The sequence below is a fragment of the Bos grunniens genome, chromosome 4 (genome assembly GCF_055505025.1).
Source record: "Bos grunniens cultivar Pamir isolate PY7600 chromosome 4, Bosgru_T2T1.0, whole genome shotgun sequence".
Taxonomy (NCBI): domain Eukaryota; kingdom Metazoa; phylum Chordata; class Mammalia; order Artiodactyla; family Bovidae; genus Bos; species Bos grunniens.
The window spans coordinates 15,253,151-15,275,712 of NC_141168.1; the positions used below are offsets into that span (position 1 = coordinate 15,253,151).

Here is a 22,562-nt window from a genome sequence, read left to right on the forward strand (position 1 = left end):
ATGAACCTCCATTTTCTATTTAGAAGTAACATTTTTGAATGCCTCAACCCTTGGGGTAAATCTGGTGGTTATGTCATCAGAGGAGGTGGGAAAAATAGGAATAGCCATTAAAGTAATGAGAAAGAATAAGATGAGGAGAGAGACTAGTTCAGACACCCAGTTTCTCCACGGTTCAGGACAGCCTGGGGTTTTCGCCTGCCCTCAGAAGGACCCAGTGGATTTGCTTACTAGTTGTCACCCAGGGGGTGTTGATAAAGAGTCATATTTACGAGCCAGAAGGGCAGTGATAACACGGTCTAACCCCTCTTCCCAAGGAGATCATCAGTGATGACCCAAGGTTGCTGCTTCCAGACCAAAATTAAGAACAGTACAGAATCCGGGCAGCATTCTACCCTAAAGAATAGGGACTGCTTTCCTCACGGCGATTATTTAGTGCAACCTCTCCGCCCCCACCCCCCACCCCGCGCCAAGGGCAAGTAAGTGACGGTCCACCACTCTCTGTAAAGACTAAGTCACTGCAATGGATGGCGTCCCAAGCAGGGTCCAGGAAGACCAGGGTCAGGCACTCTCCAGCCCATTCAAGGGCACACGGACACGGTGATACACACACAACTGCTCCTGGCCGGACACCAAAGCCCACAGCTTCAGGGGATCAGGCCACATCCCAAGTGCAAACAACGCGGGCAGCCACGGCTCCCCTCTTCTGCTTCACTCGCAGCACCGCGGGAGCTCTGGCTGCACATCGAGGGTTATGTAACACCTATCTGTCACGGTCTGCATGTCCAGGGGACTTGCAAAATAATGGTGGCGAATAACAATTCACGGCGGTACGGTCATCCCACGGAATCTTAAGTGAGAAAGCACAGGTAGACAGATGCAAGTGGCTTCGCGTCCCGGTCACCGCACTTTTCCCCATCCCAGAGAGCGCAGATGCATCCGTGAAATCTCAAACCCGGCACGCAGTTCCGCGAAGCGGGTAGGGAGGACGCCTCCTCGGGCGGGATCGGCACGCAGCCTAGCGGGGTGGGAGGGCGCTGGGCGCGGGGCGGGGCGGCTGGGGCAGGTGCGGGCCTGGGGCGGCGGCGGCGCGGCGGGTGCGCGGAGGCCCGGGCGGCGGCGGCGGGCAGCCCGCCGGGCGAGGGGAGTTCCCGCAACCCGCCCCTGCGCCCGCCCCTCGCGGCCCGCGGCTCCTCCTCGCCGCCGCGCCGCGCCGCGCCTCGCCTCGCCATGGTGGAGCGCGGAGACGCGGCGCCGCTGCTGCGCTGGGCCGAGGGCCCCGCCGTCTCCCCGCCGCGGGCCCCAGTCCCGCAGGCTGGAGGCCGGGGATGGGGCGGCGGTGGGGGCGGCTGGGCGGCCGCGGAGCCTCCGAGGAGGCGGGAGCCCGAGGAGCTGCGGCAACCGGGGCGCCTCGAGCTGGGAGACGTGGAGGAGGACCAGGTGGTGGCCGTGTTCGTGGTCACCTTCGATCCCCGCTCGGGTGAGAGCCGCCCCGGGACCGGGGCGAGGGTCGCCCCCCAACCGGGCTTCGGGGACGGCGGGGGAGGGGCTCGCTGCGCGCGCACCCGCACACCTGCACCCCTCTCCCCGCCGGCTGCGGGCCCCCCCCGGGCGGGCAGGGGGTGCCTCAGCGGGTTGGGGGCGTGGGGCTTTGTTCCCTGCGCCCCCGGGCCCCCCTCTCCCGTTCCGTCCCGCTGCCTCCCGGCGGGTCCCCAGCCGGCGCCCCAGTCCCCACAGTCCTGTTTGGACTTCTGTGGTGATAGAGGATCCTGTTCGTGGCCACGGGCACGCTAGCTTTTGTTTTCTTTTCGGGCTTGGCTAATCGGTTTCTCCTGTGAAGAGGAGGAACGCCCCTCCACCCCTCCAGGTGAACTCCTTCGGAAACAGATCGTCCTAAGCCTCCAGGTTCTCTGCTTCCCGCCCTCGCTCCCCATCCCTCTCTGCCTGGTAACTTTGTGAGCGCCCAAGTTCAGTCTCTCTGACGGCATTATTTTGAGGAATTAACGCCTGGAGTATTAAGGGATGGCACGGAGGGATTAAGCTGGGGACGGATTAAAAGAGAAACCTCCTCGGTAGGCTCTTTGCGGGTGTGTTTGGAGAGTTAAAGGGTGATCTCGCATAATCTTTAGCCTAACCATCCGGTAAGGAAGTGTGCATTTTACTGGTGAGCGAATTCCTGGGGTTCAAAAGTGAAGGCGTTAAGTTGTTGTTCAGTCGCTAATACCTCCCTCGGAGAGCCTCAGGTGGTCGGGGAAGGGTTCGGCTCTCAGGAGTGGAGGGAGGAGAGCTCATGGTTCTGAAAAGTGTTAGTCGCTCAGTCGTGTAGGGTTAGTCTCAACCCCACGGACCTGAGCCTGCCAGGCTCCTCTGTCCATGGAATTGGGGTTAAGAAACCCAGATGGGTCTTTCTGTTCTCAGTCCACTGAAGTTGCTGGAATGTGGAGTGTCTAATTATGTGGAGTGTCAGCTTTTTTCTCTAGGTCCCTACCTGGTCCTCCAAGGATGAACTGTAGAAACCTTTCTGAAAAACATGAAAGGGTGCGATGGAATGAAAGGGAAAGGAAAAGTGGTGAGGATCTTGGGATGTCAGAAGATGGGCAGGATTAGAACCCAGCAAGGCCCAGGAGGAAATAGGAACAGCTGTGGGGAGACTAGAGCTTTCTGACTCCTGGCGATTCCTTGGCCCCTTCCCTATGGCTTTCAAACTTTTTTGACTGTGACCCAACATATGAAATTCATTGTACATACCAATCAGTTTGCTCCATACATACATATGTAACTGAAATTAAAGTTTCATGAAATAGAACTAATCCCTTTCACATGTAGTACATACTGTCATTTTCTATTTTTTGTTTTTTAATGCTCATCGCATAGGCTGCTTAACTGACATATGGTTGGGACTCCCAGACAGGAAAACTGTTCTTTTTTGACCGAAGTAACCTTTATCGCTAGAGAAAAACATACTATTTTGTAACTCATAATATTCCTTATTCCTTCTGTACATAGATGTGCACATGAAATTCTTTCTGAAAAGTGTTTAAGAGTAACTAGAAGAAATGGAGAGGGAGCATTCACAGGATCTGATTTAGCAGTGGTTGCACTGGGGGTAGAGACAGGGGTAGATGAGGAGGGAAAAAAAAATGGGCTGACCACAGGTGGAGTTAATAATACTGTAAAGTACTTCAGAGCTGGGCCCCTCCCCCTGCCTTGTTAGTCACAGCTGGTACGCATGGTTTTGTGGGTATGTGTGTAAGTATTTGTGTGTGGAGACACACATGTACACGAGTGTGTATTTGTAATGGCTTTCAGATTGAGATTAGTGTGGAAAGAAGGGATGTAACAGGCATTTGGACACTTGCTTTGTGTAGGTGTTTTACCATAATGGTGTTTCACTTAATTCTCACCACAGTTCTAATTGGATGATCATTTATACCCCATTTTATACATGAGCAAACAGAACAAAGATGATTAAGTAATTTGGAAATATTAACTAGCTGTGGCTGTGAGTCTGGTTGTCTTTCAAGTATATTCAACATGACCTGAACATCTGCCCTCCTAACTTTTCCTGTTAACTGTGTGCAAAGAGGGGAAAGGATGGGAGAAAGTGGGGTGGGCAGGAGACAGAGTGTGTTTTTAATTATGAGTGATACTTTTTGTTTTTTTTTGGAAAGCTGCTGTTTCCTGCCCATAATTCTCATTCGTCATTATCCTAGTTCCGAATGGCACTTTACATTCTGAAAAAAAAAAAAAATTCTGATAGTATCTGTATTGAGTAAAAATTGTGTGATGAAGCACCTAAAAGTAAAAGATGGGATGAATGAATGAATGAATGCTCCTGGGGTTCCCAGGGCCACAAAGGTCAACACTGGGACGAGGGCCTCAGAGAGCCTGTCCCTTGTGTGAGGGCTGGGGGAGTCTCAGGCTGCAGAGGTGACACATAGGCCCTCGGATACCCAGGGAGGTATCAGATACCCAGGCAGACGTCACTGGGGCCAGGCTTCTGTCTCCCAGTTTCATTTGAGTGTCTCAACCTTTATCCTGCTATGGAGGCAGGTCTGCTCTATGTTGCTGTTTAATCTTGGTCCACCAAGACTTGTGCCTTCCTAAACCTATGATAGCCAAAGTAGTAAAGTGAATACTGGCTTCTTTACCCAAATCAGATCGTATCACAGAAGTTCTTACATAGGAGACACTGTCGTCTCTATGACTGCCCATCTGTGCCCCACGTCTCCCACTGTGTCCTCCGCGTCCTCCCCTCGGAGCTTTCTCCCTTCTCCCCAAACCTCCCCAGGCGCTTACTGCCCAGGCCGTGGGTATTTCATTCATCTTCCCTCCTGGTGCAGGTAACAACACGTTGGTGTGTGAGCCTGCGAGAGTACAAGAAGGGATGGGGAGGAGAGAATCCACCCCTGTGGGTCATCTGTCAGGGCGTGAGTGGTCTGTGCGCTGAAAGGGAATGAAACGGAGGAGTGGACCCTGGTTACAGGCGCACGCGCGCGCGCGCGCACACACACACGCGCGCACACACACACACGCGTGCACACACACACACACTTGGACAGGTGAGAGGGAGAAGTGGACCTGGTTACACACACACACTTGAACAGGGAATGTTCAGTGATTCTCAGACTGTTATATGGGAATAAGAGAGTATATACTTTTGGATACAGGTTTGGGGTTGAGCATCTGTAGAAAGAATCAGAGAAGACTGTAGGGGCATAAAGAATGTTATTTTCATTGGAGCTACGGTTTGAAGATTATGGTTGTTGGCTCCGTAGATGATGTGAGGACCAGGGCTTCAGGGTCAAGAGAGGTACAGCCTCCCTCTCTCTGACACGCACTCTCGCTCCGTCCTCTCTGTCTCTCTCTCACACACTCACTCGCTGACACACTCAGTCTTTATCTGGAGCAGGGAGTCCCTGGGATGTGGTGGTGCCGGCCATCTGGGCTACAAAGCTGCTATTGAAAGCAGGCCCAGATGCTGACTCTACGAGCCGGGTGGGAGAGATTGGCAGCCAGAATATTGCTTTTTTATTGTGTCCAACCCATCATTTAGAGCTTTGACTCTGTTCTTTGGGTCTCTAGGAACTAAATTTTCTTCCTCTGCCTAATTAAGGGAAAAGGTAATACCATGCTTGGAAATCAGCCTCCCCCCTCCCCAATCCCCTCTATGAAAGTGACATAGCGTCTCACCGTGCAACTGAGGGCCTGTGTATGGGCCTGAGGCAGGTAGAGCTTTGAACCTACGATGGATGATACCTGTGATTCAGCCTTGTTGGACTGTTTGTTTATAAGAGATCCACTTTCAACAGCTCCATTTTCCTCAGAGTTATTTTGTGGGTGTCTAGGGAAAACTCCTGTGTGTGTGTGTGTTTATGTGGGGATGACTGAGGGGTGGGACACCTGCTGTGGTTTATAGGATGTCTCTTTTTCCTTTGTTCTTCCTGATTAGGGATGAATTACCTGTTCCTCCCTCAACCTCTAGCCAGTGCCTCAGTTACATCTGAACCCCTTATTTAATTTAGTGCATGCTTCAAATGACTATAGTATTAAAATCACTCACATGCACAAGTTTTAACCTCCATACATTCTCCTTACAGTCAACAAAACACAAGCTATTTTCTTTTTAACAACAGTGACACGGAGGCCCAGGGAGGCAGGGCCAGGTGTGGTATCTGAGGCATAACTTGGAGGACTGCCCAGGTCATCTGACTCGTGCAAATAATAAATGGCTCCAGCCACTGGTGGGAAAGTGACAGAGGAGAATGAGAGTGGAAAATTTGGAGTGTAGTTTTGAAGCAAGAAGAGCAGTCCTAGGGATGGCCAGCTCATAGAGGCCAAGAGAAGGCTGGTTCTGATAGCCAAGGCAAGCAAGCCTCTTCAAGTGATGTAATTCGGCCATGGCTTTTCTCTGTACTTTCAGTCAGAAGTCGGTGGATTACAACTGGTGGATTTCTTTAGTTCCCATGTTGGCAGACTCTTTCCCAGGCTGTTGGTGATTCACCTACTTGCGGTTTTCAGGGAGAAGTCAGTTGTTGACCATCTGCTGTGACTTCTGTTTCTTCTCTTGAAAGCTGATGGAGACTCAAGTAGGAGGGGAAGTCATAACACCCACCGCTTACCGAATGCCCACCATGGACCAGGAATTATCCAATCCTTTACAGCATTCGCAGTCATGAGGCAGACAGGTACGGGGCCGTGAAGTCATCTTAAGTCACAGAGCAGAGGTGGGGGCAGAACCCAGAGGCAGGCTGGCTCTGCCTGCATCCAATGTCTGTGGTCCTTCCCACGTCACACCACACCACTGCCTGGTGCAAAATGATACGGCGTCCGTGAAATGGAAAGTTTCTTCCATGTAAAATTAATGCATTGGAATTCAGCCATGGATTGGCATATGGCTGACTTGAAATCACCGGGATTAATTTCTTCCTGCCTCAGGTTTCTTTATCCTGACCCTTTCTTCCTTAGCTTTGGATAGACTCTCATCCTAGGTGATGTTACGACAATTCAAAGCTATGTAAGACCTAGTCGAATGATATGGGCTGTTGACATCCCTGGTGTTAGAATCTGAACCGTGTAAGCTTCTGAGGTTTCTTCCATTTGGGGTTGGAGGCCTACTGCAGAAGTGGGGACCACGAGCACTCCTGGATTCTTGCCTTTTTTCATGAGACAGGATTCCTTTGTACCTCTGGACTGGAATGAGGGCCTGTATGTATGCTGATGGGTGGAACCTGAAGGAAAGACTGAAAATCAAGGCACATTTCTTCTGAGAGGAGAACTGGTACATAGCTCCCTACTTGAGGTCAAAGGAGTGGTAACAGGACCTTTGCATCAGTCGCTGATTATGAAATCAAGACCTCAGGAGGAAATTGTTGGTTGGGAACCGCCTAGCAAGGAAGGAGAAGAGGAGGAAGGAAAGTCACATATTTCCCGTTAGAAAGAGATTATTTTGGTTCAAGACCATTGCTTTCTCCGCTTTCGGTTTTCTGAGATCAGCTTTCTCGCAGGCATCAACAGTGGCAGCTGACATTCTCTTCTCTCTGGAGAAATGATGGTTGATGAAGTCCAAATATGCTGGGGCGAGGGGTGGTCATTCCACATTTTGACCGAAAGAGAAGATAGAGGCAGCCCTGTATGGAGGAGATAAGACAGAGTACATCTCACCTAGCACAGGAGCTTATGAAATATCAACCCTGGGAGGCCCTGGCCCACCAGGCCATGGGGTTCAGACCGTCTCTGCATCCACAACCAGGCTCAGCATTGTCCTCTAGCTTCCCTGGGTTCAGTGAGCTGCCAACTCAGTAATCTGTTAGTGCAAGTTCCTTTGCCCCAGCCCAGCATCTGGCTCCAGGCTGCCAAGTTATGTTCCACCAATATTTATTGAATGACTGGCTGAAGGCACACAAAGCAGATTGCCACGTCTGTTCTTCGTGCTGTCATGTCCATCCCTCCACATAAGTTGTCTTAGCAGCGGGAGGCTAGGCAGGGCCTGTGCGTACCTGTGATGGGCCCAAGGCAGGGGGAGACTTGGAGATGGAAGGAGAGCAAGCTGGGAAACAAGGCACCTGTCCATGTTGATCGCCCTCTCTCTTTAATTGCTTACCCCTGGGATCAGCTCCCTGGCTGGGTTCCTGAAGTGTGGTGAGGAGATTTGGAAAACCGAATGGCTTTGCACGTGAGGGCTGAGGCTGCGGTAGGTAGCATTCTGTGTGAGGTTTTTCTGGCCCTACATGGCTCACCACAAGGATTGTTATTTTTGCAAAATCACTTTCCTTTAAGCCTGTACAAGTTTCTTATATAAACGGGCTTCTAATTTTTGAGCATCGTGTTTTCTTTCTGTTAAAGAATGACCTTTAGCCATCATGCTGCTTCATCCCCCTAAATATAGCACATTGTCTCAATTATTTTTTGCTTTTGCAAAGTCCTTTATGCTTAGCTTATGGTTTTTCCCAACTCTGTTATTTCAGTTATGTTCCTTAATTCATAGGATACATTTTTTAATTTTTCTTTTATCCTGGGATATAGTTGATTTGCAGTGTTGTTAGTTTCAAATGTACAGCAAAGTGCTTCTGTTATGCATAAACATATATCCATTCTTTTTCAGATTCTTTCCTCATAGAGGTTATTATAGAGTATTGAGTTCCCTGCGCCGTACAGTAGGTCCTTGTTGATTGTTTTATACATAGTAGTTTGTGTATGTTAATCAGTTCAGTCGCTCAGTTGTGTCCGACTCTTTGCGACCCCATGAATAGCAGCACGCCAGGCCTCCCTGCCCATCACCAACTCCTGGAGTTCACCCAGACTCACGTTCGTCGAGTCAGTGATGCCATCCAGCCATCTCATCCTCTGTCGTCCCCTTCTCCTCCTGCCCCCAATCCCTCCAGCATCAGAGTCTTTTCAATGAGTCAACTCTTCACATGAGGTGACCAAAGTACTGGAGTTTCAGCTTTAGCATCATTCCCTCCAAAGAAATCCCAGGGCTGATCTCCTTCAGAATGGACTGGTTGGATCTCCTTGCAGTCCAAGGGACTCTCAAGAGTCTTCTCCAACAGCACAGTTCAAAGCCATCAATTCTTCGGTGCTCAGCTTTCTTCACAGTCCAACTCACATCCATACATACATGACCACTGGAAAAACCATAGCCTTGACTAGATGGACCTTTGTTGGCAAAGTAATGTCTCTGCTTTTGAATATGCTCTCTAGGTTGGTCATAACTTTCCTTCCAAGGAGTAAGCTCTACAGTTAATACCTAATTCCTAATTTATCTCTCCTCCTCACCTTTCCCCTTTGGTACCATAAATTTGTTTTCAAAGCCTGTGAGTTTGTCTCTGTTTTGTAAATAAGTTCGTTTGTTTCATCTTAGATTCCACATATAAATATATGGTATTTGTCTTTCTCTGACTTAATTCACTTGGTATGATAATCTCCAGGTCCTTTCATGTTGCAGCAAATGGCATTATTTCATTCTTTTTCATGACTGCTATTTCATGGTATATATTGATATGTACCATACCTTTAGCCGTTCGTCTGTCAGTGGACATTTAGCTTGTCTTGGCTATTGCAAGTAGGGCTGCAGTGAACGCTGGGGTGCATGTATCTTTTCAAATTATAGTTTTCTCCAGATACATGCCCAGAACTGGGATTGCTGGATCATATGGTAGGTCTTTTTTAAGGAACCTCCGTATTGTCCATAATGGGTGTGCCAGTTTATGTTCCTGCCAACAATATAGGAGGCTTCCCTTTTCTCCACACCCTCTCCAGCATTTATTTGTAGACTTTTTCATGTTGGCTATTCTGACTGATGTGAGGTGGTGCCTCACTGTAGTTTTGATATGCATTTCTCTAATGATTAGTGATGTTGAGCATCTTTTTGTGTGCCTTTTGGCCATCTGTAGGTCGTCTTTGAAGACATACATAGTTAGATTTTCCACCCACTTCTTTGGAGAAGGAAATGGAAACCCACTCTACAGTTCTTTCCTGGAAAATCCCATGGACAGAGGAGTCTGCAGGCTACAGTTCACGGGTAGCAAAGAGTCGGACTCGACTGAGCAACTGAGCACCCACTTCTTGATTGGGCTGTTTGTTCTTTAATATTGAGTTGCATGAGCTGTTTGTATATTTTGAAGATTAATTCCTTGTCAGTCACTTTGTTTGCAAATATTTTCTCCCATTGTGTGGGTTCTCTTTTCATTTTGTTTATGATTCCTTTGCTGTGTAAAAGCTTTTTAGATTTACTTAGATTCCATTTGTTTATTTTTGTTTTTCGGTACTCTCAGAGGTGGATCCAAAAAGATACTACTGTGATTTATGTCAAAGAGTATTCTGCCTATGTTTTCCTCTAAGAGTTTTACAGTATCTGGCCTTACCTGTAGGTCTTTAACCAATTTTGAGTTTATTTTTGTGTTTGGTGTTAGAGAATATTCTGATTTACATGTAGCTGTCTTTTACATGTAGCTGTCCAGTTTTCCCAGCACCACTTATTGAAGAGACTTTTTTCTCCATTGTACATTCTTGCCTTCTTTGTCCTAGATTAATTGACCATAGGTGTGTGGGTTTATTTCTGGGCTTCCCGTTCCATTGATCTATATTTCTACTTTTGTGCCAGTACCATACTGTTTTGATTAGTGTAGCTTTATAGTTTAAAGTCAGGGGGCCAGCTCCATTTTTCTTTCTCAGGATTGCTTTGGCTATTCAGGGCCTTCTGTATTTTCATACAAATTAAAAAAAAATGTTCTAGTTTGTGGAAGAATGCCATTGGTAATGTGTTACGGATTATATTGACTCTATAGATTGCCTTGGATAGTATAAGCATCCTGATAGTGTTGATTCTTCCAATCCAAGAACATGGTGTATCTTTGCATCTGCTTGTGTTATCTTCAGTTTCTTTTATTAGCATCTTATAGTTTTTAGAGTACAGATCTTTTGCCTCCTTAGGTAGGTTTATTCCTAGGTATTTTATTTTTTTATGCAATTGTAAGTGGAATTGTTTCCTTAATTTCTCTTTCTGATCTTTTGTTGTTAGTGTATAGAAATGCAAGAGATTTCTGTATTAATTTTGTATCTTGTAACCTTCCTGAATTCATTAATGAACTCTAGTAGTTTTCTGGTATTACTAGCATCTTTAGGATCTTCTATGTATGGTATCATGTCATTTGAAAACAGTGACAGTTTAACTTCTTATCCAGTTTGGATTCCTTTTATTTCTTTTTTTCCTGTTTGCCATGGCTAGGACTTGCAAAGCTATGTTGAATTAAAGTGGCAAGAGTAGACATCCATGTCTTGTTCCTGATCTTAGAGGAAATGCTTTCATGTTTTCACCATTGAGTATGACGTTAGCTGTGGATCTGTCATACATGGCCTTTATTATGTTGAGGTACGTTCCCTCTGTGTCCACTTTCTGGAGAGTGTTTGTTTGTTTGTTTGTTGATCATAAATTGGTGTTGAATTTTGTCAAAAGCTTTTTCTGCATCTATTGAGATGATCATATGGTTTTTATTCTTAAGTTTGTTAATATGGTATATCACACTAATTGTTTTATGGATATTGAAAAATCCTTGCATCCTTGGGATAAATCCCACTTGATCATGGTGTATGATCTTTTTAATATATTGTTGGATTTGACTTGCTAGTATTTTGTTGAGGGTTTTTGCATTTGTATTCATCAGTGATGTTAGCCTGTAATTTTCTTTTTTGTGTGTTGGTTTTGTCTGGTTTTGGTATCAGGGTGATGGTGGCCTAATAGAATGAGTTTGGGAGTGTTCCTTCCTCCTCAGTTTTTTGGAAGAGTTTCCTAAGGACAGGTGTTAACTCATCCCTAAATGTTTGATAGAATTCACCTGTGAAGTCATCTAGCCTTGGACTTCTGTTGTTGGAAGTTTTTAAATGACAGTTTCAATTTCAGCACTTGTGATTAGTCTGTTCGTATTTGCCATTTCTTCCTGGTTTGTCCTTGGAAGAACATCTAGTTGTGACTTTGTGTGTGTTGGATGTGGAGTATCTTTTTTGATAGTCTTTTTTTGTTGATAGTTGTTCAGCAGGTAGTTGTGAGAGGAGGTAAGCTCAAGTCCTTCTACTCTATCTTCTTGTCTCCCTCTCATATGTTGAATTTTTTTACACCTTAGGAAATTTTAAAAACCTGTATGTCCCTCACTTAGGTATATCCTTCACTCCCCGTTTGTTGACATTTTGCCATATTTGCTTTATCCTTGTAAAGTCAGTTCTACCATGATGTGAAATATGCATTTCTAAAAACCACCGTGCTAAGCAAATCCTGCAGTAAAAACCATAGCATTTATGGGGAAGATGGGGTGAGGGGCACAGCATTTAAAAACCTCTTGAGTAACACTTTAAACATAGGAACATAATAAAAAGTGGTAGGACGACTGTACATATATTAAATAGCTAAGAAATACATCACTACTTTAAATATAGCACTCTACTTAAAAAAAAAAAAGACGTGTGGTTTGCTTACAAAGGTGGTTGTTGGAAGGGTGGAGTCTGTGAGTTATTATGAAGCAGTGGAAAAGAGCTTTGTGAAACTGGATGGAAAGTCGTAACACTAGAGGAGGTAAATGTGGCTCAGAACACACATGATGAACCGAGGTAGCAGGCAGGGGTTTGAGTGTTGTGTTGGGATTCATCTTGTATATTTCTGCAGCTGGGTGCAGTTTTCTGTATGCACACTGTAATCCTTGAGATCAAAACCACGTATCAGCACACATGAAATTCTCTGTGATCAAACTGTTAATATGTCACTTGCTTTGGACAAATTCAGCCAGCATTAGAGCAGAACTGAGGATGTATAGATATACTTTTTTCTGAACTGTTTGAAAGTAACTTGCAGGCATCATGGCATTTCATTTCTAAATACTTAAGTATAAATCTCCTAAGAAAAAGGCCATTACCCTGCCTAACCACAATATCGTTTCTACCCCCAGGATAATTAACCTAGGTTAGTTCATTTATTACGGAGAAGGCAATGGCAGCCCACTCCAGTACTCTTGCCTGGAAAATCTCATGGACGGAGGAGCCTGATAGGCTGCAGTCCATGGGGTCTCGAAGAGTCGGACACAACTGAGCGACTTCATTTTCACTTTCATGCACTGGAAAAGGAAATGGCAACCCACTCCAGCGTTCTTGCCTGGAGAATCCCAGGGACAGGGGAGCCTGGTGGGCTGCCGTCTATGGGGTCGCACAGAGTTGGACATGACTGAAGCGACTTAGCAGCAGCAGCAGCAGTTCATTTATTAGCTTTTTTAATTAATACATTTTATTTTTAACAGTTTTAGGTTTATTGGAAAATTAAGCAGCAAATACAGAATTTCCATATCATATACCTTCTTCCCTTACCCACCCACCTACATTACCTGTTATTGACATCTTGCATTAGTGTGGCATATTTGATACAATTGTTGAACCAGTATTCATACATTATTATTAACTGAAGTTCATAGTTTCATTGGGGTTCATTCTTTGTGTTGTACTTTCTATGGGTTTTGAAAAATGCACAGTGTTAGGTTATCTACCATAACAGTATCATACGGAATGATTTTGCTGCCCTAAAAATCCTCTATGCTCTGGTTATTCATCCCTGATTACCCCCAGATCTTTTTTTTTTTTTTTTTTACTGTCCGTAGTTTTTCCTTTCCAAAATGTCATATAGTTAGGATTATACAGAATATATCTTTTTTGGATTGGCTTCTTTCATTTAGCGATATGCTTTTAAGAAGTTCCCTCCATGCCTTTGTGTGGCTTGGTGGCTCATTTCCTTTTGTTGCTGAATGGTGTTTTGTTGACTCAGATGGCTAAGAATCTGCCTGCAATGCAGGAGATCTGGGCTCGATTCCTGGGTTGGGAAGAACCCCTGGAAAGAGGGCATGGCAACCTACTCCAGTATTCTTGCCTGGAGAATCCCCATGGACAGAGGAGCCTGGCGGGCTAAGGTTCATGGGGTCGCAAAGAGTTGGACACGACTGAGTGACTAAGCCCAGCACAGTGTGTTTTATATGGATATCCTACAGTTTTTTAATCCATTCACCTTTTTGAAGGACATTTTGGTTGCTTCCAGTTATAGACAATTGTAAGTAAAGCTGTTGTAAACATCAATGTACAGGCTTTTGTGTGGACATAAGTTTTCAACTTGTTGGATAAATATGAAGGAGCATGGTTGCTGGATCGTGTGGTACACATATATTTGATTTTGTAAACTAAACTGTCAAACTGTCATTCTAAGTGGCTGTACCATTTTGCACTCCCACCATCAGTGGATAAGCTTTCCTGTTGATCCACATCCTCGTCAGTATTTGGTGTTTTCAGCGTTTTGGATTTTGACCATTCTGTGTGTGCTTAGTCACTCAGTCCTGTCCAACTCTTTGCAACCCCATGGACGGTAGCCTGTCAGGCTCCTCTGTTCATGGGGATTCTCCAGGCAAGAATACCTGAGTGGATTGCCATTTCCTCCTCCAGGGGATCTTCCCAACCCAGGGATTGAACCCAAGTCTCCTGCATTGCAGGAGGTTTCTTTACAGTCTGAGCCACCAGGGAAGAAGCCTTTGGATTTTGACCATGCTGCTGCTGCTGCTAAGTCGCTTCAGTCATGTCCGACTCTGTGTGACCCCATAGACGGCAGCCCACCAGGCTCCCCCGTCCCTGGGATTCTCCAGGCAAGAATACTGGAGTGGGTTGCCATTTCCTTCTCCAATGCGTGAAAGTGAAGTCGCTCAGTCATGCCTGACTCATAGCGGCCCCATGGACTGCAGCCCACCAGGCTCCTCCGTCCATGGGATTTTCCAGGCAAGAGTATTCCAGACCATTCTAATAGGTGTGTAGTACGATCTCATTATTTTAATTGGCAGTTCCTTGATGGCACAGTATCGAGCAGGTTTTCATGTGTGTGTTTGCCATCTGCGTATCTTCTTTGGTGAGATTCTATTTAGATCTTTTGTCCATTTTTTAAATTGAGTTTTCTTATTGTTGAGTTTTAAGAGTTCTTTGGGTATTTGGATTTAAGCCTTTATCAGATATGTTTTTGCACATATTTTACCCCATCATTAGTTTTTCTTTTTATTCTTTTAATAGCATCTTTCATAGATGAGAAGTTTTTAATTTTAATGAAGTACAACTAATGAATTTTTTTTTCATGGATGATGATTTTGATGTTGTATCTAAAAATAGTGCTAAACCCAAAGTCACCTAGATTTTTTTCTAATATTCTAGAAGTTTTATAATTTTGCATTTTACATTGAAGCATACTATTCATATTGAGTTAATTGTTGTGTAAAGTCTGTGTCTGGATTCATTTTTTGCATATGAATGTCCAGTTGTTCTAACACCTCTTGTTGAAAAGACTGTCTTTTTTCCCATTTATGACCTTAGCTCCTTTGGCAAAGATCAGTTGATTGTATTCATGTGGGTATGTTTTGGGGCTGTCTGTTCTGCTCCATTGATCTATCTGTGCCAGTGCCACACTGTCTGGATTCCTGTCGCTTTATAGTCAGTCTTAGAATCAGGTAGAGTTGGTTCTCTTCAGTATCGTGCTGGCTAATTTCAGCCTTGTGCCTTTCCATGTAAACTTTAGAATTAAAACTTGTCAATATCCACAAATAGCTTACTGGGGTTTTCATTGAGATCACATTGAATCTATTAGCATTAGCAAATGTGAAATTCCCTGTGTGCACATTATTCTCAATATATATCAACTGACACAAATTCAGGAAGCATTGTATCAGAACTTACTAAATGCAGATATAAACTCTCTTCCTCAACCATTTCAAACTAAATGCAGACATGACTTCACTCCTTTCAGAATAAACATCCTGAGAAAAAGGACATTTTTCTACCTAACTACAATATCTAGGACTTCCCTTGTGATTCATTGGATAAGACTTCACCTTCCAGTACAGGGGGTACAGATTCGATCTCTGGTTGGGGAGCTAAGACCACGCATGCTTTGCAGCCAAAAAACCAAAACATAAAACAGAAGCAATATTGTAACATATTCAATAAAGACTTTAAAAACAGTCCCACATTAAAAAAAAAAAAACTTAAACACCACAGTATCATTACCACTAGCTTTTAAAAATCACGCTTGTCCTCAGTAAAGCTGGGTTTTTGTTTTTTAATGTTCATCCTGTCATATGCTAAGCACTGTGCTCTGCTGGGATATAAAGATAAACAAGCAGAGTTCCTGCCTTTAAGAAGTCCAGTCTCCTGGGGAGACAGAGATCTAAGAGAGTGATTGTATTAGGCTGGGATGAGGGCCATAGTAGATTTATCTACTTTCCTTTCATTCAAGGAGTATGTCAGCAGAAATGTTCTTTCTGTGGGATAAAGAACCATTCCCAGAGTGGTGTCCTGGAGTCCACACTCCATTCTGTGATTCAGCCTGACCGTGATGGACCTTGCTTCCCAACCAAGAGGGGCTTGCATCCATCTAGCAGTGAAGGATGCAAATAACAGAGTGTCATTCCCTTCATCTGATTCTTTCAATTTCTGTGCAATGAGGGTTGGCCAGGCACAGAAGAATGAGAAAGAAGCTTTGAGAACTGAGCTGAGGAATTGGGGGCTTTATTCTTCAGATCAGCTGTATTAAGCTGTATAAGGTGTATTCCTATATGTATTAACATATATTAAGATATATGTTTGGCCATGAATACCAGAAGTGTGTGTGCTCAGTCGCTCATTCATGTCTGACTTTTTGCCACCCCATGGACTGTAGCCCGCCAGGTTTCTCTGTTCATGGGATTTCCCAGGCAAGAATACTAGAATGGGTTGCCATTTCCTTCTCCAGGGGATCTCCCAACCCAGGGATCGAACCCATGTCTTCTGCATTGGCAGGCAGATTCTTTACCACTGAGCCACCAGGAAAGATGAATACCAGAGACCCAAATTAACAGTGACTTAATCAAGATAAAAGTTTAGCTTTCACTTAACAGGAGATCAGTGGTCCAGGGCTGGAGTGCCGGCTCAGATCCATGGGGTCATCCAGGGACCTAGACTCATGCTGGCTATTGCTCTATCCTCCCTTTCGTGATATGTGGGCTGATGCCCTCACCTGAATAATGCAAAATGGCTTGTCTCTACATCCACATGCCAGGCAATAGGATGGAAGAAGGGGGCAGCATACGCCTTCATTTTAACGCATGCTTTAGAAAGACACACCTAATTTCTGTCCAGATCCCATTAGCCAGAATTTACTTGTGTAGCCATACCTATTTACAAGAAGGTACAGAGAAACAAAGTCATCATTTGGAAGACCATATGCCATGCTAAGAATAAGTTCTATCCCCTATAAGAAAGGTACAGTGATATGTACTAAGGGTCAGCTAGCAGCCTGTTATATACTAGTATTTCTTAAAAAAAAAAAAAAAAAAGCCTTCTATAAGATTGAACCCTTAAGATGCTACTTAAAAATAGGTTTATCAGCAGAATAATTTTGGAACTTTAAGCATGGTATTGATCTCATAGATATTCATAATGCAGAATAACATTTAAGGCTCTGAGAAGTTCTGCAGAACTTGTCTGTTTAAACTTAAACAGAACGTGTCTGTTTAACCTGAAAAATCCCTTTATATATATTTGCTGAAGCCCTAAGCTTTGGGAAACACTGCTTTGGGAATTATTGAAGTTGTTTCTTAGTTTGCAGCAATGCAAACAGTTTTGCAAGACTTTCACTCCCAGGGATTTTGTCAACAGAAAGGTGTGCACATTGTGTCAGTCAAAATCAAGGTTTAGTCAAAGAAACAGAACCACTGGAGATAAATAGAGGGATTTACTGCAGAGACTTGATCTTGTGCATTTGTGGGAGCTGGGTAGATAGTCTGCATAAGGCTACTGTCTTTGTATCTGATTGAGATCTCTTGAGTAAAGCAGTTAGAAGAAATTTGAAAAGGAGAATAAGCTGGAACTCATGAGAGTGGGTAGGAACAACAAGTCAGTCTGTCATTGCCTCCAGTTCTAATGACGTGGTGTCCTGGCCTGATGATGCTGATGCCCTTCTTTGTGGAACTAAGCGCACACCTAGGGTGTGAGTCAGAAGCCGAAAGCGATCTAGGGAAAGAGGATCCATCAGCAGCAGACCTGGTGCCCCCCGCCCCCACCAAAGTGCGATGAGCCTACAAGATAAGCAACAACAGGTATCAGCTTACCTGAAGCTCCCTCACTGACCTTCCCACACAAACATAATATGGCTACTGCTTCACTTCCCCTTCCCAGTCTCAACTGGAAATGTACAAAGAAGGGAATTCTGAGAAATGTGTATTAGCCCAGCTGGGTCATGCGTTACAAAGCTACTGCATGTGCAGTCACCAGATGACAAGTGTGGAATTGTTTACAGCAGTGCTATTTCTAATGGCTTCAAATAAGAAACAAGCTAAGTGTGCATCAACAGTTAAGTAGATATGTAAGTTGTATCACTAGCATAGCATGGAAATAATAAATGAACAAATTATTGCTATATGCATCCCCATGGATGAATCTTGCAAAAAATATGGAGCAAAAAAAAAAGACACGAATACAAATGATGATTCAGTTCAGTTCAGTCACTCAGTCATGTCCGGCTCTTTGCGACCCCATGAATCGCAGCATGCCAGGCCTCCCTGTCCATCACCAACTCCCGGAGTTCACCCAAATTCATGTGCATCGAGTCGGTGATGCCATCCAGCCATCTCATCCTCTGTCATCCCCTTCTCCTCCTGCCACCAATCCCTCTCAGCATCAGGGTCTTTTCCAATGAGTCAACTCTTCGCATGAGGTGGCCAAAGTATTGGAGTTTCAGCCTCAGCATCAGTCCTTCCAATGAACACCCAGGACTGATCTCTTTTAGGATGGATTGGTTGGATCTCCTTGCAGTCCAAGGGACTCACAAGAGTCTTCTCCAACACCACACTTCAAAAGCATCAATTCTTCGGCACTCAGCTTTCTCCACAGTCTAACTCTCACATCCATACAGGACCACTGGAAAAACCATAGCCTTGACCAGACGGATCTTTGTTGGCAAAGTAATGTCTCTGCTTTTTAATATGCTATGTAGGTTGGTCATTTTGTGATCCACACAGTCAAAGGCTTTGGCATAGTCAATAAAGCAGAAATAGATGTTTTTCTGGAACTCTCTTGCTTTTTCCATGATCCAGCGGATGTTGGCAATTTGATCTCTGGTTCCTCTGCCTCTTCTAAAACCAGCTTGAACATCTGGAAGTTCATGGTTCATGTATTGCTGAAGCCTGGCTTGGAGAATTTTAAGCATTACTTTACTAGTGTGTGAGATGAGTGCAATTGTGCAGTAGTTTGAGCATTCTTTGGCATTGCCTTTCTTTGGGATTGGAATGAAAACTGACTTTTTCCAGTCCTGTAGCCATTGCTGAGTTTTCCAAATTTGCTGGCATATTGAATGCAACACTTTCACAGCATCATCTTTTAGGATTCAAAATAGCTCAACTGGAATTCCATCACCTCCACTAGCTTTGTTCGTGGTGATGCTTTCTAAGGTCCACCTGACTTTACATTCCAGGATGTCTGGCTCAAAGTGAGTGATCATACCATTGTGATTTTCTGGATCGTGAATATCTTTTTTGTACAGTTCTTCTCTGTATTCTTGCCACTTCTTCTTAATATCTTCTGCTTCTGTTAGGTCCATACCATTTCTGTCCTTTATCGAGCCCATCTTTGCATGAAATGTTCCTTTGGTATCTCTAATTTTCTTGAAGAGATCTCTAGTCTTTCCCATTCTGTTGTTTTCCTCTATTTCTTTGCATTGATCGCTGAGAAAGGCTTTCTTATCTCTCCTTGCTATTCTTTGGAACTCTGCATTCAGATGCTTGTATCTTTCCTCTTCTCCTTTGCTTTTCGCTTCTCTTCTTTTCACAGCTATTTGTAAGGCCTCCCCAGACAGCCATTTTGCTTTTTTGCATTTCTTTTCCATGGGGATGGTCTTGATCCCTCCTGTATAGTGTCACAAACCTCTTTCCATAGTTCATCGGGGACTCTGTCTATCAGATCTAATCCCTTAAACCTATTTCTCACTTCCACTGTATAATCATAAGGGATTTGATTTAGGTCATACCTGAATGGTCTAGTGGTTTTCCCTACTTTCTTCAGTTTAAGTCTGAATTTTGCAATAAGGAGTTCATAATCTGAGCCAGTCAGCTCTCTAAATGCAAATGATGATTGCATTTATGTAAATTTCAAAAAGAGCAAAGCTCATTTGTGGTGTTAGAAGTCAGGATAATAATTAGCCTTGAGAGAGGGTTAGTGACTCGGATGGGTTTCTGCTGTGCTGATAACATCCTGCTTCTTGGTCTGGGTTCTTCTCACCCAGGTATGTTCATGCTGGGAAAACTCAATGTGCCACATGGTTCTGATCTGTGCACTTTTCTAAACTTATCCTTCAGCACAATGTCTAGGTGCATTAACGTTTTAACAAGTCACTGAGTGCTCGTGGACATGCTGGATTAAAGGAAGGGAATTAAGTTAGAGTGAGTTGAACCCTCGTATGGAGTGGCATGGGGGCACGGAACGAGGCAGCCAATACTAGAAGAAGCAGATAAGTGAGAGGACAGAGTCTACTAGAGGGTCGTTTCAGGTGGTCCAGTGGCCAAGACTCTGCTCCCAATGCAGGGGGCCCAGGTTCAATCCCTGGGTAGGGAACTAGATCCCACATGCCGCAACTAAAGACCCCTCCTGCCACATCAAAGATCGAAGATCCTGTATGCTGCAACTAAGACCTGGTGCAGCCAAATAAATAAATAAATATTACTTTAAAAAAGAGTTGGGACCTTGTACACAGGAGGCTCATCAGCAGAGGCAGCCACGTGGCACAGATCATAGATCTGGAGTAGATCCTGTAGATTTGCAGTGGGTCTCAGCATGTTTGTAAGTTTCCTGGGTTTCCTGAGACATGACATAGAGTGGAAGCCACCGGATTAAACAGACAGTAGACATGGACGCTAAGAGGAAAGACAGGCATGTCAGGGGACCTTGGTGCTGGAAACCTTACCTTTCTCCCATGTTTACCCCTGGTTCAGCATGCTTTTTCTTGTCTTTAACCCTGACAAATACATTGGTCTAGCCCGTTGTGTGAAATCATAACTCCTTTTCCCACGCTTTTTGTTTTAGTTCATCATTGGGGTTTATGATTCCTCTCTTGAAAATTAACTACTTGAAAGGGCCGCAGGCTGTGAATATAGGATAGGCTGACTCCCTCTGATGTCCGCCCTGTTCAGAGTGGGTTGTATACAGGTGGACCTCTGATGCCCTAAACAGTTGTCTGAAAAGTATTGTTGTCAGGGATTATTAATGGTATTTCTGTTGCCTGGGAAATTAGGGTTTGCCATGTTGATAAGCAGTTTGTTCTAAAGGGAAATCTTCACAAGTATCTTAGTATTTTTATTTGGAAAAAATTTGAATATGGAAGAAAACAGCAGGGCATATTCTGTAGTGTCCTCTCAAGCCTCTAGGAAACACTGGTCTTGTGAAATTTTCTGATTCTCTCAGTCTGATGGAGGCTTGTCATTGCTACATTCTAAAATCCCATATTATACCCTGTCATAGAATTTAGCATAACACCTCCAGAACTGTAATCACCATTCTCCTTGTTTATCTCTTTATCTAGCCCTGAAATCTAATCTGTTTGAGTTCAGGGACTATGTCTTATTTGACATAGCCCCAACATCTGGCTCAGTAGAAACTCAGTAATTAGGGATGAGTGAATGAGCCCTTAAATTCTGGAAGCAAAGAACTGGTGTATGGACCTTGGGGAAGAGCCTCATTTGAGGAGGGAGGAGAGTTAGGGAAGGCAGCAGAGCTATACTGACCAGAGAAGAAGGAAAAGAACCAAGATAGTGTTCTATCGTGGGAGTCAAGGAAAAAATGGGAGAGGTTTATGAGGAATTATCAAATGCCACAATGAAACCAATGAAGATTTGAATTGAAAAGAGTTTGGCAGACTTCCCAGTGGTTCAGCAGATAAGACTCTGCACTCCCAGTGCAGGGGGGCTCAGGTTTTACCCCCGGCTGGGCAACTAGATCCTGCATGCTGCAACTAAAGATCCTGCATGCTGCAACTAAAACCTGGCGCGGCCATATAAATACATTTTAAAAATAAATTTAAAAAAGAGTTTGGAAGTTTGTCAAAATCATTAGTAGCTATAGAAAAGCAAGATGGAAGCAGGATCCTGCGGGGTTAAGGAGAGAGTATGCGACCAGGAAATGGAGGTAGAGGGTCAGAATATGCACCTTTGAAGTGAGGCTACAAAAGAAAGCAGATTGGGAGGTGGCCAAGCAGAATGGCAGAAGCGAAGCCAGCAGCCTTGCTAGAAGAACTGTGTTCATTCAAAGGCAGAGATCAGAGGTGCCTTCAGTGCCCATCTCCTGGCCCGCAGGATGACTCAGGCACTCTGCCAGCCTGTGGCCGGTGGAGGGATGAGCCTGCATTTTGGTGGCTGAGTCAGCAGTTCATTTACTTGGAAGCCACATGCGCTTAGCCCTGCACTAAGCCCTTCGAATGATTTTGTCTGTTTTAAACTTGTGTCTTCCCTTCCCCGCAGGAAACATGGTGGAATGGTGCTTACCCCAAGATATTGACCTTGAAGGTGTGGAGTTCAAGTCTATGGCCAGCGGATCCCATAAAATTCAGTCTGATTTCATGTAAGTAGTGCTGATTGCCAGTCTGCTCTGCACTGTTTCTGCTCCTCCTCTGCTTTCCCCAGAGAATAAGAGCTGTCATCAGGGCATCTTCAGGAAGTGTGTATAAATGCCCTGAAAATATACGTACCGGTTTGTGTTTTTATATCAGGTTTGTAACAAGAAGCTCCCAAGCTTTTGTTAGGTTCCCATGACCCGAAAACATTAAGAACTCCTGCCATAGAGGTTCTTGCCTTTTCTAAGAAATGATTGATCCTCGCTTGAGGTTTGGCTTTAATGACAGAATAGACTTTTGGTTCCATGTGGGTTAACTCAAGACATGTTTGTGCTAAAACTTGAAATTTCAGCTCTAAGTAAGGCTGGTTTGTAGTCCTGTGTGATTAAGATTCTTGTGAGGAGCAACTAGAACATAAGGGTGACGGAGTAGC

The 22,562-nt window shown here is 44.6% G+C and overlaps 1 protein-coding gene across 3 annotated transcripts in view; it reads left to right on the plus strand.

Moving 5' to 3' along the window:
• Positions 1 to 1,219: 1,219 nt before the first annotated feature.
• DENND11 (DENN domain containing 11) overlaps positions 1,220 to 22,562 on the plus strand; it is a 51,653-nt gene continuing 30,310 nt past the window's right edge. The window contains exons 1-2 of one of the 3 annotated variants that reach the window (XM_086395176.1): positions 1,220 to 1,477; positions 22,038 to 22,137. In XM_086395176.1, the coding sequence (XP_086251302.1) occupies positions 1,228 to 1,477; positions 22,038 to 22,137 (350 nt within the window). In that variant the 5' untranslated portion in view covers positions 1,220 to 1,227. Of the gene's footprint in view, positions 1,478 to 1,922; positions 2,070 to 6,157; positions 6,186 to 22,037; positions 22,138 to 22,562 lie in introns of those variants that run through there. The other 2 variants (XM_086395179.1, XM_086395177.1) reach the window with 2 other exon arrangements.